We start from the raw sequence: 19,494 nt of genomic DNA, 5'->3' as shown, positions 1-19,494 counted from the left end.
CCATTTCTGTTTTTTTTTTTTTTTTTTCTGCATGATCTATTTAATTTACCTTCTCATATAGTAGGCATCTCCCTATCAAGAAAAATGAGGACAATGCTGACATGTCAAATTTTAATTAGCATTTAATTTATATTGGCAATTTTTCTTACTTTTCAATACAAAGATTTTTGTGCAGGAGCTACTTTTTTCACTGGGTCTAATTCTTTCTACAATATGTTTTTTAAACTGCTATTAAAATGTTCCCATAGAGGATACAGAATAATATTATTATGACATTGTTTTACTTCCATGCAATTTTATATAAATAGTCATAAAGATATTATAGGAGATTTAACTTTATTATATGAAATTAAATTCTCATTAATATATATGTTTGTTTCTTGAGAAAAGTATTTCAATACAAAAAAGCATAATTTCCTCATTTATTTTCCTTCAAATGCATTTTTTAAACCTTTTTATAAGAAAACTTCAGTTTTTTTTAACAAAAATTAATATTTTTCTCTTTAAAATATAATTTAGTCCTATCCTTTATGTATTCTTTAAACATTACAATATAGTAAAATATAATTAGTGGTAGCATTTAATTTCCATTATTATTCTTTCTGTAATGGTCATTCATTTTTCACAAAAATATATTTTCCTTTGTCCTTATTTAGAATAATAAAGATTATAGTAAAAGAATTTCATTATTGGTATAAATCTATATTTTGTTCTCCTCTCTGGGGCATAAATTATAAAGAAAATCTGATTAGATGCTGCTCTAGTATTTATTTACTCTGCAAAAATCTTACTGCAATACTATGAGTTACCCTAGGTACTTTGTTGTTCGACCTTTGTTCTCTTTCCAGGGGTTTAGTTATACATAGATCAATAATTGTGCCATGGCCTCAGATACAATTGTCTGACCCTGGACAAATCGCTTAACTTCTATATACCTCAGTTTCTTCAGTCATAAAATGAGGACCATTAACTCAACTTCCCAGGGTTATTTTGAGGATCAGATGAGATAACTGTAAAGTGCTTATCACATTGCCTGGCATGTAATAAGCACTATATAAATGTTGGCAATGATGATGAAGAAGGTCTACCACTTACCCCTGCCACATGAATTTAGGGTCAAAAATTTCTAGTTGTTGCCCTGATCTACATACATTGAGATTTGAATCAAAAGTTCTGCTCAGCACAATGGTTGGTGTATGAATATATTATTTTATCACTAAGCTAGAATCAATTGTCTTCCCTATTATTAATTATCTTTGTATTATTTACAGTACAAGAAAAACAAAATAGCATACAGAACCTAACTTTTTAGAATATTGTACTTGATAATGTATTATTGGTGCAGCTGTGAATTAGTACAACCAGTGCAATTTGAATTATTTGGAAGAGTAATTAAAATGTCTATACTATTCAACCCAAAGATACATAAACATCAAGGAGGTCAAATGCAGAAAGAATAGTCCCAATATAAATCAAAGCATATTTTGTGATAGAAAAGAACTAGAAACAAAATGGATTGAAGAATGACTAAAGAACTTTTGGTATATATCTATATCTATAGTAACATTACTAGGCTGTAAGAAATGATGAAGCTAAAGAATTCAGGGGAAAATGGGAAGACCTATATGAACTGATGCACATTGAAGTAAGCAGCACCAAGAAAATAATATACAATACTATACACTTGATCTTAGGCAAAAGGCCAAGAAGCAATGCATGAGTATAGCGATGTAACCAAGGATAAAACTATAAGCTTAATGCTGTGTAATTACAATGTCTAAGATTACTTCAGGGAAGAGACTTGAGACAATGGATGCCTCTCCCTTTTTTGCAGCAATGGCAGATTATGGAAGTACAATGCAATACATTCTGCCAGACATGAGTAATGTTATTTGTCACCTTCGCTTAACTGCTTTCTCTCCCTCTTTCTTTGTAAATCTCTGTTACAAGAGAGGATTCACTGAGTAGAGGAGGAAGAATATATTTAGAACTAAATGTGATATAAAACCAAAAGATATCAATAATAATGAGATTTTAAAGTCTAAGAAAACACTAAAAATAAATTAAAAAACATTATACTTGGATACTAATTTTTTTTAAATTAGGAAAAATTATACCCTAATGGCTAAAGCTTTTTTTGTTCCCCACTTGGATTATACTTACACGATGATATGAATACATTATATTTAACCTTATATTCACAGTAAATCTATAGTTATTTCTATGGAAAAAATAGCCTTGTAAGATAACTCATTTCAATATGCTCTGTATTGGTAATAAGGTAATTTCAATCTTCTATATAGGGAATTGAAAAAGAAAAATATAAAACCTTCTAAGGGATGGAAAAAAATGTTACTCTGAATTAACCAGGTTCAGATTTTTCAATATTATTAAAGAACAGTAAGGCATCTAGCCACCTAAGGAATAGAAGTTGCTCTAAATTATGCACCATTTGGAATAAATTTATATTGGATTAGCAGCATTTTCCCATGTCTATTTACCTTTCTCTCTAAATTAATTCTGTTTTATTTTAGGACTTGGTTTGCTCCATGAAAATACTAGGCAATAGATGTGTTATTAAGAAATAGTATGGAATCTCCACTCCAGAAATTTTAGGGCATCAGCCTTTCTTGCTGAACTGAGATAGCTGTATTATAGTTATGGGTACTGTCTAGGGTCAATCTGAATTCTTAAGCAAAGGGAGCAATTGAAATGTAGGAGCCATTTTATTAGGTGTGGGTTATAAACATGTTTGCAGGTTGGAATTCTGGGAGAAACTTTTGTAGGAAATAAGTAACAAGGCCAGGAACACAGCAGCAGATGCAAATTTATCACTAAACTAAAATTTGGAACACTGGATGGAACTCAGTCAGAAGGATTCAGAAGCTAGGAAGGGGTGAGTGTAGTATTTAGGTTACTACCTCTTCCATTTAATTCTGAGTAGAGGATGAAACTGTGTGTGTACCCCCAAAATTGTTACATTTGTAACCAGAAATCCTTAAAGGGTGATCTTTCATCAAAACAAGAGATGAGATAGGTGACTTGCCAGTGTTCTTATCAGAGTCTCTGAATGCGCTTCAGCAGGTTTCCTAGGCCTCTTAAAAAAAAAAAAATCACCTTTTTCAGGCAAACCAATTATTCTTCCAAACCAATTCACTTGATTCCTGCCTCCCAATCTCTTTGCTTATTTTTATCATCATACCTTCTAGACTTTAAAGGCATTTTCCATTAGCAACTCTCTGGAACATCTCTATGCCCCTAGGATAATATGATCACCTGAAATCTCATCACCATGCAAATAAACTCAGCTTTTGATACTCAATATCTTCTCAGTTGTCTTTCCCCTAGGATTGGAAGGCAGTAGGGTGGAGCAATAAACCTCCCAAAGCCTTCCTTAATAGAGTGCTCCAAACTTTCCAGGCACACTCCATTTTTCATCAGATTTTAACTCCAGGAACATTATCTCCACTTTACCCTCCCTTTTCAGTTTCCTTTTATATAATGTCTTCCTTCATTAGATTATAAACTCCTTGAGGGCAAAAACTTAAAAATTTTTTTTTTTCATTTATTCCTAGGATTTAGCACAGTGCCTGACACTTAAATGTCTAATGTAGTTAATAAATGTCTAACGAATTTAAGTCAAGCCTCACCTTCATTTGGGTTTAATTTTGTTTTCCTTGTTGGGATAAGTTTAGGACAAACTATAGTATAGTTTCTTTTTTTAAGCTGCCCCCCTGCCTTTAGCTTTCTGGGGGAGCCTACAGAACCCTTCTCAGAATAATGTTTTAAAATATATAAAATAATATATATTGCATTACAAAGGAAAATAATTATTTTGAAATAAGGTTTTCCAAAACAATTTTTTAAGTTCATGGACTCTAGGTTAAGAATCTTTGCGTTCACTAGAGGTAACTAGGTGGCATAGTGGATAGAGTCAGAAGTCTGGAGTCAGGCAGGCTTGAGTTCAAATGTAGCCTCATACATTAACTGTGTGACACTGGACAAATTGCTTAATCCTATTTTCCTCAGTTTACTTGTCTGTAAAATGAGCTAGAAAAGGAAATGGCAAACCATTCCAGTATTTCTGCCAAGAAAACATCAAATGGGGCCATGAAGAATTAGACACAACTTAAGTGACTAAACAACAACAACAATATAATATAGTGGACAGAGAAGTGGACTCAAAGATCTCAATTCCAATAATGTTTCAAACATTTACTAGCTTTTGAGATCCTGGACAAACCATTTAACCATTTTAAGCCTTAGTATGAAAAATTACATGAGATAATATGTGTAAAAGTGTTTCACAAATCTTAAAATGATGTAGAAAGGTTAGCTATTATTATAATTTTTTGTCTTTGTGATATTCGGCATAGATTATTAAGTATTATTTTCCTTTATTTTGGAAACAGTTGGGAGATAGCTAGGCAGCTCAGTGGATTGAGTATACCTAGAGATGTTAGGCTCTGGGTTCAAATTTTACTTCAGACATTTCCTAATTGTGTGCCTCTGGGCAAGTCACTTAATCCCCATTGCTTAGTCTTCTCACTCTTCCACCTTAGAACCATTATAAAGTGTTGATTCTAAAACAGAAGGTAAGGGTTTAAAATAAAATTTAAAAAAGATTGTAAACAGTTTAAAGGCTGGTGGTTGTTGCTCAATTGTGTCTGACCCTTCATGATCCCATAGACACAGACCAGGCCTTTCCATCCTCCTGCAGTCTGTTCAAGGTCATGTTTATTGTTTCTGTATTAAGAATTAGTATTATATCTTTTATTTATTTCAATATTTTTAAGCAAAACTCTTTATCTACGAGCAAAATATAGTATCTTGTTGAACTCTATATCTCCCACAGCACATAAGACACAGTAATAAATATTTATTGAATGTCTACATAAGTGGGAAATTATCTCTTTCTTGCTGAGCTATGATAGCCAATTGGCATGATGGTTAATTGAAGTCAAGGTACAACTGAGAGACAAGGATGCCAACATCAAATTGTCAAGCATGAGGAATTAAAGAGTTGGGACTGGAGTTAGTTTTGAGTCAGAAATATGGATATTAGGTCTATGTATAGATTTTTAGGATCTGTGAACCTACTTAAAAAATATTCCTCTGTAATCATATATATTTTATTTTATTTAAAAAACATTCTTCTGAGAAAGGAGTTAATGGACCACTAGATAGTCAAAGGGGAATATGATATTTTTAACAATGGTTAAGGACCCCTGTTCTAGCATCATGTACTATATGAAGCAGGAAGTAAACTCAAGAACATGTCATGGGGTCTGAGTCAAGTTAAAGTTCAGGAACATGGGAAGTCAGAGGTCAGAGGCTCAGAGAGTAGGAAATGGTAGAGTCAGTGCCATGAGCAAGCATGAGCAAGAAGGATTTGGATTATTTTCATGTGAGCCCAACTTCCCCTGAAGTTTAATTCCAGTGCATTAGGGTCATCTATTGCCCCACAAAGCCTTGACACAGGGTTGCATGAGTACAAGGGAGGGAAAAATTCTCTTGTGTTAAGCTTAGCTAAGAGCTCCTTTATGACACAGATCCAAATTAGAAAATTTGATTCTCTCTACTTTTTCCAAGTTGTCAAATCTTCTTTCTCCCTCCCTTCCAATATGTGAAATACCCTTCCTCCAAGAAGTCTTTTTTGACTCACTAGAAGTCGTCTAACAAATCATAAATATTTCATCAAAACTCATAGTTTATGCAATGCATATTTCTATATTCTTTTTTTTTTTTTTTAAATTTTAAACCCTTAACTTCTGTGTATTGACTTATAGGTGGAAGAGTGGTAAGGGTAGGCAATGGGGGTCAAGTGACTTGCCCAGGGTCACACAGCTGGGAAATGTCTGAGGCCGGATTTGAACCTAGGACCTCCTGTCTCTAGGCCTGGCTCTCAATCCACTGAGCTACCCAGCTGCCCCCCATATTTCTATATTCTGATCAAAAAGGATGATGAAAAATATTTTGCTTTGAGAAGGAAGGGAACAGGCCTTTATCAAGCACCTACTATGTAACAGGCACTGCATTTAGCATGTGCTTTATAAATATTAATCTCATTTGATCATCAAAAAAAACCCTTTGAGATAGGTGCTTATTATGATTACCATTTTAAAGCTAAGAAAAATGAAGAAGACAGAGGTTAAGTGACTTGCCTTGGAGGCAGAGAGCTAGTATCTGATACAGAATTTGAACTTATATCTTCTTGACTTTAGGCTTAGCCACTCTCCACTGTGCCACCTAGTTGCCAGATGAGGTTATCACTTTCTTTTTAAATTATATTTATCTGCGTATAATCACATAACTTTTCCATGACATATGATAATATTATTGGTAGATTTTTAGTTTCAATCATAGAATCTTAGAGTTGGAAAGGATCTTACAGATTATCTACTTCAAGTTAGATTCTGGAACCCAGCAGAAAACTGGAAAGAAGATTGATTGAGATTTCCTCTTCACATTAAATAGAATTTTTAGAATTCTATTTAAGAAGAAATATTACTTAATAGAGAGTTATGAGACTGAAAAGTTAGAAATGATGCCCCTGGTCTCTTGTCATCTGAGACAACTGTCTTTTAGAAGGTACTACACCACAACCTGGGAGTACATAAGCAAGAAGATATGCCAAATATTATAGAATTCACTCAGTTAGCAGACACTATCAACACTGTAAGATTATGATGAGAAACCTAAAAAGATCAAAGCCACTGTTCTATCTTACTTTAAATAAGTAGTACAATGGAAGTTTATACATTTTTGTGATTCTTTCCCCAATTTCTATCTCATTTACTTGAAATAGAAATTTCAAACTGATTTGATTAAAAGCCATGATGAATCAGCAAAAGACTTTGCGCTGTTTTTTTCCAGTGGCCAATATTGTAACAAAATAATAAAAGTTTTTTGCGATATCTAAGATCCTTTAGTTAATATAAGTAAAACACTTTGGAGGTTTCTTAGGACAGAGGACTATAAAAAAGAAAAAGAGCCTTTTAGCTGACTAGGGTCTAATGTATCTGAAGTCAAATCAGTGAAGTCAGCAGATTGAACCATTATAAACAAAACATAGGCAGACTACTTTGTTACAATAATATATCTCTGACACTCAAAAGCCATTACAAAGTTCATTAGACTTATTATCTAACTTAGCTGCTGTCTATATGAGGTAAGAAACTCATAGCACGGAATACCAAATTAGTCAGTCTGGTTCACTGGGCAATTTTCAATAACATCTAAATCAAAACAAGTCTGACATTGCTACAGGATTCATAATGACCTTGAATCCTGCCTACAGGTAACTAACAATAGGATGGATCCTGCCAGTTGGGCCACAGACTCTTAATTTTAAGTGTACTCATTCCAAATTGATTACTCTAATGATGGTAAGTGGTTATACCACTTATCCAAAAGAACTCACAATCCATACTTCATTTCTAGGATTTTGGGGATAGATTGGGTGATTTTTTTTTTTTAAAGCCGTGTCTTCTTTAATTATTTTGTTTGGGTTGATACTTAATTTATTTTCACTATACATGATGTAATTGGGAGAAGTGGTCCAGAAGTTTTCTCTGAAGAGGGAATTCGGACTGGGATTACAAATTCTTTATTTAAAAATCCTGTATGAATCTTTAAAAATTAAATATATAATCATACATAAAAATTCAACAGTATTATTTTTTGGCTACTTTCTTTCTATTTGATTATGTAATTAATACCAAAATATCTTGAAGTATTTCCTGTATTTGTTAAGTGTGGGGCTTAAAGGGTCTCTATCATTCTAATCTTTTTTTTTTAACTCAATAACTTTGGCATGAAAATTAAAGATAAATTAGTCAATAGTATCAATTGCCCCAAGCCAGTAGGTCTTAGAATTCACAAATGTCTAATGTGAAACAAGACTAACATTTAAAAGAATCAAGGAACTTGAGAATCAAAGTGAGAAATGTCCTGTTAACTGATGAACTGCAATCCTCTAGGATAAACACATTTTTTCACAAAATACGCTCAAAAAATGATTGCTATGAATAATTTTTATCACTATCAGCTTCAGTATGCCATCAGGGAAAACAGAAAGAAGGAAACTGAAGAATACATTGAGTGTGATCTGATTGTTTCATGAACATTCCTAAAATTTTTTAGGAAGTGACAATGTAAAAGAAATACAGAGTTCCCATTGTGATGTTTTCTGGGAATCTCTTTGTGACCTTTAAACTGTAAACACTGTGTCAAGACCATTGAAACAGAATTCTGTGGTGATGATTACTTTTATATGTAAATGACAGAAAACCAATTATCACACATCCAGCAGGAGAGATGGTTGTGCTCTTGTACATTTTCATGTAAAAATTGTCAATTTCAGGTGTCCAAGAGGCATTAATGGAAATTGCAAGTGAGAAAATTATTAGCATATTCATTCTGGTGGAATTAGAAATTAAAAAAAAAGAAACAATGACAACTAAGTTTTCAAAAAAGTAGAATTGTAAAAAGAGCACATAGAAAAACTACTTCCAAGTGTCCCTGAAAGTCAAATAATTAGATCACATATGACATCTTCACTAGAAAGTATTTGAGTCCTTCCTGGGGCAAAGGTTACATTAACAAATGGAAAAGATTTTCCAGTGTTAAGTTATCATGTATAGAGCATATAGCATCTACAGATTAAATTAGAAGGACAAGAAAGAGACATTTACTCATAGAAATCTGCTATCATTTCTGTTAAGACTGAGTTTCATCAACAATGATATCTATGTTTTTGTTGAGGTCAGGATCATCCTTCTATTCAACTAGGTTTGCAACATCAGAGGCAACTTTCACTTTTCTCTTCCCTTCACCCACCTCATCTCCTTCTCCTGTTTCCAATTACATCCCTTCCACATTATAGGGGTTAGAGGTGTAGCACCTCTGCAAACGGGAAAATCTTCATGAAAATTTTTAACCCTTCCTCGGTACTGGAGAATAAGTCTGAATTTTTTCTTTTTCTTCTTTTATGGGGTGTTTTCAGTGCCTTTTTGTAAAATTTAGGTTAAGTATTTGCATAGGCCATCATTTCCAAACTTTTTATGTGTCATCAGTTGGCCTTTCCCATATCATCTGTGGTTTCTTCAAAACTTAAAAAAAAATTCTTATTTAATTTCTTGTGCATATCAGTGTTCTATTAAAATCAGGATGGGGAAAGTCATGATGTGGAAGGGATACCTGTAATTGCTATGCCTCGTCAAGTCTGAATCTGCCACGTCTCATATGTCCACCCAGTTCTCTCTACTCACCTGACCTACTTCAAACACATATTAACTTTCCCCTGGACTGTTATAATTGCCTCCTTGTCTTATATGTGTCTTGTTTCCAATAGATCTTCTCCATGGTTGACAATATATCTTCCTAAAGCACAAATCTAATTTATCAAATTGTTAATGTAAACTCAAAATGTGTATTCGCTTAGTATAGTTGTTCCTGTTTTGTCTTTGTTTTTTATTTCCTCTTATCTTCTTTCTCTGTATTTAACATAATTAACTGTTGAAATGCAGTCAGCACATTCACTGTCCTTTTGGTTCTACTTTCTGTACAGTTAGTTCATGGTTTTTTGAGTTTATCATATTATTCATTTCTATATTATGGTGCAATAATAAATTCTGTTTCCTTCACACACAATAATCTCTTCAATTTTTCTCGTCTTCCAAGGGACTGTCTTTTGATTACAAATTTGTAAAATAGAATTAAAAAAAGGGGTTATTATGTCCTTTAAAAGGAGCATTAGGGGACAGTTAGGTAGCACAGTAGATAGAGTACCAGGTCTGGAGTCAGGAGGATGTTGGTTCAAATCTGGCCTCAGACACTTATTAGCTGTGGGCAAATCACTTAGCCCCAACTGCCAAGCTTTTGCTGCTCTTCTGTCTTAGAACTGATTCTAAGACAGAAGGTAAGGTTATTAAAAGAAAAAGAAAAGGAGTATCTAAAAAGGAGTATGAATTAACATTCTACTCCAAAGTTCTATTTTGGTACCTCATCTTGGCAGTCGGTGGAACATGAGCTCTGACAGCTTTTACACCAAAGCAGAAAGGGTTTCAGCACACAATTTTCAGTACAATAAATGCATTATTTGTTGTTCAAGAAATAACCCAGGTAAAGTGAGGGTTATCATCAAAATGGTGGCCATGAAGTGAAAAAGTCTTTTTGCCTTCCTTCAGTGAGTCATGAAGACAAAACAAGTAAGTGGGAGTAGTTGGGATTGGTGTAGGTGGTGGGAACAGCCTGATGATCTATTGACATATCAAAAATCAAACTATGGAAATTCAATATGCCTTTTACCTATATTCCTTGCTATGTTCACCTTGATACTATAGTGCTTCCTGGGAAGATCTAATGGTGTGCTGGCAAGAAGAATGGATTTGAAACAGAGAACCTGAATTTGGATCCCAGCTCTTAGACTTGATACCTGGAAGTCATTTAACTATTCTAGGCTTCATTTTCCTCATTTATAGATGGGGTGATTAGACTCAGTGGCTCCTCAAGGTCTCTTTCAGCTTCTATGATATTTTGTACGATTTTATTATGTGTTATTAGTCTAAAATAAAGTCCAAACTGTATATGATATAATTTTATATATGTGTGTATATAGACATACATATGATAATTAAATATAGTATATATAGTATATATAGTATATAAACATTAATTCCAATTTATATATACATAATATATTTAATGAGAAGGGAAAGGAATAAACATTTATATAATGTATGCTATGTCAGGCACTGTGCTAAATACTTTAGAAATATTACATAATTTGATCCTCACAACAACCGAGGTAGAGAGTTATTATCCCCATTTTACAGTTGAGTAAATTAAGGCAGACACCAGTTAAGTGAGTTGCCCAAGGTCTCATAGCTAGTAAGTATCTGAAGTCAAGTTTGAACTCATGTCTTGACTCTGGGCCTTGAGCTCTATCTATTATAGTACCTGTTGCCTTATAACAAATAATGCTATATATTATGTATATAGTATATAAAGTACATATGTAGTAATTATATCACTATATATCACATATAATGCATGAATAATATGCAATCTATATAGAGCACATAAAACCACATATAACAAAATTTTATATTTATAGAGTATAATTATATTTATAATCATTATAGTTATGTATATACACATATCGCCAACTATATGTATAAATCTGTTTACATATATAAAATATAGACATATCTAGCTAAATCAATAACTAGATATATTGATTTATAACCATAACTATATAGATATATATCAATTTAGAAGTATCAATACATAGATTATAGTTATATCATATATAATATTTGTATATTAGACTTTAAACTAACAGCACAGATTTTCGATCTATTTGGGAATGATGATAACCTGTCATGGTCAGAAACTTATTCCACACTGTGAAGGAGCTACTGCTGCATAACTAGTTTTTTCAGTGAGGAAAAGATCTTAGAAGCACAAAGCTAATTTTAGGAATTTAGAAACTGCTTAGATTCGATCTGATATTATAAGTTAAAGATGTTCAGGCCTTTGATGGTCGACCAGTTTCTGTTGAGATTGACAATTTGTGCTACTGATTTTGAAATCTTTCATTTCTTTTGTTGGCCAAGATTAACAGTTTTAATATTTAGGAAGGGTCTTTATGTTAGATGTCATAGTTTTGTTGTTTTGTTATTAAAGGGCTGTTTTAAAAACTGAAAAAATTTAATAGCTTCATTACAGCTCATACTCTAATGCATTTCAGAACATTATTTCATTATTACCAATGTTATCATGCATAGTAAATAGAAATGTGCTTCTTAATATATCAATAATAAAATATGCATTATTTTCCTTAAAGCAGCAGTACACTCTAATATTTCATGACAATAAATATTTATGGACAATTCACACCACTTTTATTATCCTTACCAATTGTAACAAATGTGAGTTCATCACTCAGCCTAGAAGATTTTATAAACCACTGAGTGATGAACTCCCATCCATTCCAAAAGACATGGATTATAAAGTAGTATGAATTGTCAGTAAATACTTACTCAGATGAAATATTATTTTCACCCCTCAACTTCCACAGAGATAAATGATGTTTCAGAAGCATGCATAATTTTATAAATGGATATATATTTTTAAAAAATATGTTACATGGCAGAACCATGTTGCGCAGTTTGCCCCTTCAAATTTAGGAAATAAAATCAGAACATATCTCTGTTAAAATGAAAGAGAATGTTTCTAGCAGTCTGTGTAAATGGCAAGATACTTTGTAGGTTATGATCAAGTAAATGAAGCAACTATGTGCAAGGCACCATGATGTTGTCCCAAACTGTCTAGTGAGAAAGAATGTAATTTAATGTATTGCCACATACACTTGCCTATTTATGACATGATTGACTCATGACCAACCTTATGGGTCTCATTTCTTTTCTATCAACAAATATATAATTCAGTCTGTTTTTGGCCTACAAACTTTTGTTCTTCATCTTCATTTAGGCAAAGGTTTGGGTTATGGATTTCATGCTTAAGTCTTATTTAATTCCTAGCCTGAGCTTCATATTTCCCCATTCGACGCATATTTCACGCAAAAATAAGAGCAGCATCTCTAGGACAAAGAATGCTCTTGAAGAGAATACAGATTTCATATTTGTGTTGTTTTTAATTTTGTTTTATTTTGTGATAGTTGGAAGGATGTGGAAATGAAGAAAAAAAAAGGAGTAGAATCTATCTGACATGATATCTCCATCAAAAGGCTATGACCTTGAATATGGATTTACATCTTTAAGTTAGTGCTATGAATGACCCATTAAAAGTGAATAGTGAGGCAACTAGGTGGTTCAGTGGATGGGAAGTCCTGGGTTCATCAAATGTAACCTTAGAAACTTAGTTTCCTACTTGTGTGACCTCGGGCAAGTCTTTTACCTCAATTGCCTATCCTTTATTGCTCTTCTCCCTTGGGAACCAATACTTAGTATCTAAAACAGAAGGGAAAGGTTTAAAAAAAGGGAATTGTTATTTCTATCAGTGAAGCCCTTTCATATCTATTATTTCATTTTGAACCACCTTAACCCTGAGACCTAGATAGTGAGGGAGGGAGAAAATAAGTATTTATGAAGCACATATAATATATTAGGCACCATGACAACTACTTTACAATATTAACTCATTTGGACCTTGTAACAACCCTGAGAAATAAGTTCTATTATTATTATTCCTATTTTATAGTTCAGAAAACTGAGGCAGAAAAAGATAAGTGATTTGCCCAAGGTCACCCAACAAAGAAGTGTTTGAAGCTGATGGGAGCCACCTTGGTGAGAACATTTAATGGTGCAGTACACAGAGTAAATCTGTCACTGGATTCTAAATTCCAGGTCTTCCACTAAATAGCTGACCTCTCTAATCTTCCCCAAAGACAACCAGGAGGTATAGTGGAGAGAGGATTGGGTCTAGAGTGAGGAAGGCCAGAGTTCAAACTCAACCTCAGACACTTAATAATGGTGAGCCCTGGGACAACCTCTGTTTCCCTCAGGTTCTTCAACTTTAAAATGGGGATAAGAGCACCTACCTTGCAAAATGGTTGTGACAATTGAATGATATAATATTATAAAGTACTTAGCAGAGTGCTTGGAACATAGTAGATACTATATATATACACATATATATATACTGTATATTTATATATTATACATATACTCATTGTCTTTCCCTATACAAAAAAAGGAACTATACCATGACAACTCTAAGGCCACCTCTGGTTCTATAATTATATTTTTCTTTCTTCTTCTATAGAAGAAAAAAAAGTGGCAAATTCACTTGCCTATAGTCACCCATTTAGTTAATGGTCAGGTAGTTTATTAGCATTTATTAGGCACCCATTATATACCAGGCACCTTGCTAAGCTGTGGAGATAAAAAGAAAGTTAAAAGCCAGTCCCTGCCTTCAAGAACCTCAGTAGGGAGAGGGAAGGTTGGAGACAATATACAAACAACTAAGTGTGGTTGGTGAGTCATTTTCATTCATGTCCAGTGTCTTTTGAGATTTCCTTGGCAAAGATATGGAAGTGGTTTTGACATTTCCTTCTCCAGCTCACTTTACAGATAAGGAAATTAAGGCAAACATAATTAATCAACTTGACTAGGGTCGGAGAGCTAGTGTCTGAGGCCAGATATGAACTCAAGAAGATGAGTTTTCCCAACTCTAGGCCCAGTGCTCCATCCACTGTGCCACCGAGCTGCTCCCAAACAACTATGCACAAACAAGTTATGTGCTGGAGAAATTAGAAATAATCAATCAATGGAGAGAAGGTATTAGAACCAAAGGGAATCAGTCAGGAAAGGGTTGTTGTAGAAGATGGACTTTTAACTAGAACTTGAAAAAAGCCAGGAGGTGGAGATAATGGTGAATTGGCTACAAAATTCAGCAATTATTTCCAATGAGATTTCAGAGATGGATGATATCATCTCCTTCACAATATTGCTGCCTATGAGAAGACATAAGTACATGAAAGATGAGAGTAATGTCTTAAAAACAATAAAAACTGAAGGAAGAAATTTCCCTACAATGTAGCAGGGTTTCTTGCCTTTTAGTTCAGGATTCTTTTTTTCGAGGTCGCTGTTTCCCAATTACTAGTTTAAGGCAAATTTTTTACCATCCTACAAATTTGTCATTACTAAAGGTCCTTACTTCTTAAAATCTAGAGAACTGCCAAACAAATTCCCTCATTTTTTTCTTCCATCTCCCTGCATCTTGCCATTCCTATCTTCTTCCTGGTTTCTGTTTTGTCCTCAACTCCTTCCTCCCTCCTTCTTCCTGATTCCTGATCCCTAGTCCTCAAGTTATTCACTACCATCCATTTCCTTCCCCCACCCCTCACATGAGACTGTAGAAAGCAATATTTTTTGAAATAGAGATTTAGAATTTTTTTTTCAATTTATACAGTTTTAACTCAGTAACATGGCATTAGATGAAGACACAAGCTCCCAAATTCAAGAAAAAGACCTACATGTTCAAGCCCCCTAGGATGGTGAGTTGCGATATTGGACACCAAGAATAATGGAATAGATACAAATTTGAAATATTTGTCATGACCATACTTCCTTTCAAGCAAGTCTTAGAAGTACCCCCTGAAACTTTGGAATTACATGGAACATGGTTTGACAATTACAGTATTAGGTATTTTTTAGAGTTCTTTTAAAGACTTCATTCACAGAGTTAAATAGCATGGTACCAACCAGTTTAAATATTAATTGGTGTCCATTGGCTCCATCTTTAGGATCAGTATTTTTTAATATATGAGTGACCTGGGTGATAAAATGGAGAATCTGTGATTCAATTCCAAATTGGAGAGATTGCTGGCACTTCCTTAGAATGCAAGTTGTCACCTCAATAAAAGTAGTAAAGGTTGTTTATAAGGATTTTAATTTACTAGAATTGAATTGCTATTTAGAAAGTGATCTTAAATCTTTGGATAAGAGACATGATAAGTACCAAATTTAGCACTATAGTATGCTGTAGACTGAGTTTCTAATTCATTGGAAATAAACCCATCACTCAAAATTAGACAATTTATTCCTTGTGTAGATTGCAAAATAATACATTCATAGTTATTATCTGATATAGTTATGGGGAAATGCCATAAATGAAAGTTTATTTTGATTTTTTTCTACTCACATGTCAATAACTAATATTACATATAAATATTTATGGTTGTTGCCAATACAATTCATTTCTTTCCCAGCTGACTTTTATGAAAAGGAAAGATGTAAGTTTTTAAAATGACTACTTAAAAGCATACTTAGAGATCTAAGATTCTATAATAAGGAAGAGGCTGTATAATGTAGCATAATAAACATTGGTATAATGGACTAAAAACTCAACCTGGTATTGAATTCCTGAGTTCTAGTCCTATTTTAGCCAATAGCACTTTGAATAGATTACTGTACTTCATTAGGCCTCAATTTCCTCATCTTTAAAATGAAAGAAATCCCCATGGCTGAAATTCTATGATTCTATGAATTTGCAACTGTCTAAATGGCTGAAATTCAAAAGTTTGAAATTAAATTAAATTATTTATTTATTGAACTGCTTATCTTAGTGAATTTTTGTTAGAAATAAAACACATTCCTATGTGACTAAAATATAATACTAAGATACCCAGTGGAGGCAGATCATCTTGCTTTCATATAATTATGACAGCAAAAACCCAGAAATTCACTACAGACTATAAAATTATTCATAAATCCAGTAAAAAACTATAGTGACTTTTACCCCAGAATTTTACAGAAATTCAGCCAAAAGAACATAGGCAATAGGAACAGGGAGCTGCCAGCAAGCTACTAGTTCCCCCAGCATGACCAGAGACATATGTAGCCCTGCATGACTTTGTTTTCAAAGCTAAAAAAAGAGAGGAGTCTCATGAAAAAGCCCTAGGAAGGTTAGAAACTAAGCTTTGGAAGCCCTAGAGAGAGACAATTGTCTATGTGAGACATGTAGCAGTTGCTCAGTGGGATAGCCCACATACCCAGTGGCTTTAAGGTCCCCATCTCTCTATCCAGAGATGCCATAAAGTTACCTGAAGATAGGGGACTCTGAACTTCAAAGAATCAAAGGAGGTCTAGCCTCAGGAGGTAGAGTTAACAGCAAGAATCCAGGTGATTCATGGCAAGACCAAGCAGAACTGACCACCCTTTTCCAAAAGCATAGCAGAAGGGAGAATCTGACACTGTTACAAAGCTCCAGTTCTGGAACTAGAGCTAGAGAAGTGAATAAGGCAAAGAAGACATCAAATAAAAATAATAAAAAAAATATAAAAATTTTGTAGGTCTAGAAGCCATAAAAGAAAGAATAAGTGCATAATTATTATAAGAGAGGCTCAAAAGAAAAAATAAATTTTCTACAAGTAATATAAGAATACCTAGAATAAATGAAGTAAGAGAGAAAAACAGGAAGTAAAAGCTCTGGAGAAAAGAAATGGAAAGGTTATATAAACAGCTTATTAGAGAAATTTAGCCAATCAATAAATATTTATTAGGTGCCAATACTAAGCACAAGAAAAAAGTGATAAACCTGCCCAAGTAATTGACTCCTTGAAAATTAGTATGGAATAGAACAAACAAAAATCACTGACTCAATGAGACAGCATGAAATATGAGAACAAAATCAATGACTGAAAAAGAAAGAAAAATAAGATATTGCAGATCAAAAACAACTGATCTGGAAAACAGGTGGACAGATAATTTAAGAAGCATTTGACTCAAGTCCTGAGAGACCTATTTGACCTGGATCAAATACGGTCAACAGTGTCTTACAGCTAGTCACTCACTGGCTACGTTGCACTTGGAAGTAAATGTATTCACTACCAAATGCTGTGTGAATCCATTTTTCTCAAGGCCTGAAAGTTATAGTTTGGAGAATATAATTCCTACTTCTCTCCCTAATTCCACTCCTTCCAAAGAAAATGTTTTACAACTTGTTTTCTTCCTATATCTTTAGAGTTAACATAGTTTTGTAAAAGCTAATTGATATCAATTGGTTAAGTGAGAAACTGGGGTACTAATCAGTGGTTGTTAACATTGGGGAGAATAACCTGGAATAGCAGAGTTTAAGCTAATACTCTTATAATTAAGAATACTCTTATAATCTTTCAGAGGAAATGTTAATTGATCTCATTCTATGAGAGTGAATGAAGAGTCTGATGACACTAAGATTTCAATTACTACTTTGTTTTAATGTGTAAGACCACTTAAATAATATTTTCTCCCTTTCTTGGGTCCCAAGTACAGTGATGCATATATCTCTAGATTCAAAAGCACAAAATTACATCATTTCACATAAAAGTTGTCTATGAAATTAGAAAATCTTAAACTTTTAAACTGAAAACTAATAAACATTGCAAATCAACATTTAAAAAAATTGTGCTCAATGAAAAAATTATTACAAAAAATGCTCTACATTATATTTTTAAAACTGTAAATGAAAAACCTCTTAGATCAGTTAGAATTAAAGAGAAAATGAAAATTGTCACCTCCAGAAAGAAATATCAAGAGGAAAAGAACCAGAAGTGCCATAGCCAAACTTCAGAGCTTCAATATTGGAGGAAAAATACCGTAAGCATCCAGAAAGAAGCAGTTCAAGTACCAATGAACCATAATCAGAATCACACAAGACCTGGTGTCTTCTACTATAAATAATAGGAGATCTTGGAATTTTAAATATTAAAATAATTTACAATATATAATATATTAACTAATTAATTAAAAATCAATAAATAATACACTTGATATTATTGAATTATTAAAATAATCAAAAATAATATTTGAAATGTTAAAATAAGGAGGCTTATAAGTGTGAATAACTTATTCTGAAAAATTGAGAATGAGTATTTTCTAAAGGAGAAAAAAATGGGCTTTCATTGAATAAGACTTTTACTGATTTCTGAAGAAGCAATTAGATCACTGATGGCAAACCTATGACACACATGTCTGACACACATAGTCAATTTCGATGCAGCCGCATACAGAGAAATATGGGGCCACATGCTGAGGATGAAACATTTGTTGTAGTGTGGCGTAAGTTAAATAATATCAAGACCAACAAAAGAAATCGAATGACAGATGCACAAAGAAGTCACTAAGCAGGTGAGTTAAATTAATTAGTTTTTGGTTTATTAAACACAGTTATATATTACAATTATACAGTTTTGTTATTTAAACTATAAATATCGCAAAATTTTGTTTTGTTTTGTTTTTTCTCGAAGTGACACACCACCCAAGTTATGCTTGTTTTTTTGGTGAATTTTGACACACCAAGCTCAAAAGGTTGCCCATCACTGGACTAGATAGAGATGAGTAGGGACTTTGAAATGCAAACACCAGTCAAGAAAGAAACTTCAAAAGGGCAAATTTATTTGAGCTAACAGGCTAAAGAATGATAGAGTGCTGACATTCTAATTGGGGGAAGAGAAACATGTGACCTTTAGAACCTTAATGACTTCAGTCAGTATTAAGGGTTTTTTAACAAAAACAACAAAAACTTAGGATCTAGGGGTTAAGATTATTCACTTTCTGAAGGTTTTTAAGAAGGAAAAGAAAGGGGAAAGTGAAAGGAGGGAGTAAGGTGTGATAGAAGAGGGAGATATTTTTAAGAGCCTATTAGGCTCCTCCCGTTACCTAGAAACAGAAGACTCAAGCTGAATCCACTCTTAATGTACTTCTTTTCAAGCATTGAGGGAAGTTCTAAAGAGGTATGATTTTCCTCCAACTCCTCCTCCTGGTATCTGTCTAATAACAGATACTGACCACTACTTTTACCTAAATGCTTCCTATATCCTGTTTTTTACCTCAAATGTAAAGAGTCCAGAGGCTTGCCAGAGATAAATAAAAATTTAAATTAGGGCATAGAACCAAATCTCTGTTTAAAAGGAAACCTTTTCCCTTGAAAAATAATTTTCCTAAATGGTCCCCCCCAAGCTATTGCTACTGTATTGCTAACTTT

General features: G+C 33.3%; 1 protein-coding gene across 2 annotated transcripts in view; it reads right to left on the bottom strand.

Annotated features, from left to right (window-relative positions):
* Positions 1–19,494, bottom strand: part of PACRG (parkin coregulated) — a 596,812-nt gene that overhangs the window by 28,929 nt on the left and 548,389 nt on the right. The window contains exons 9-10 of one of the 2 annotated variants that reach the window (XM_044671843.1): positions 9,840–9,871; positions 5,763–5,782 (exon numbers count right to left, since the gene is read on the bottom strand). The exons of the other annotated variant lie outside the window; for it this stretch is intronic. Of the exons in view, the coding sequence (XP_044527778.1) occupies positions 5,763–5,782; positions 9,840–9,871 (52 nt within the window). The remainder of the gene's footprint in view (positions 1–5,762; positions 5,783–9,839; positions 9,872–19,494) is intronic. 2 annotated transcript variants of the gene reach the window in all.

The sequence above is a fragment of the Gracilinanus agilis genome, chromosome 4 (assembly GCF_016433145.1).
Source record: "Gracilinanus agilis isolate LMUSP501 chromosome 4, AgileGrace, whole genome shotgun sequence".
NCBI classification, from domain to species: domain Eukaryota; kingdom Metazoa; phylum Chordata; class Mammalia; order Didelphimorphia; family Didelphidae; genus Gracilinanus; species Gracilinanus agilis.
The sequence above is the reverse complement of the archived record's forward strand: the minus strand, read 5'-3'. Positions and strand labels throughout refer to the sequence as shown.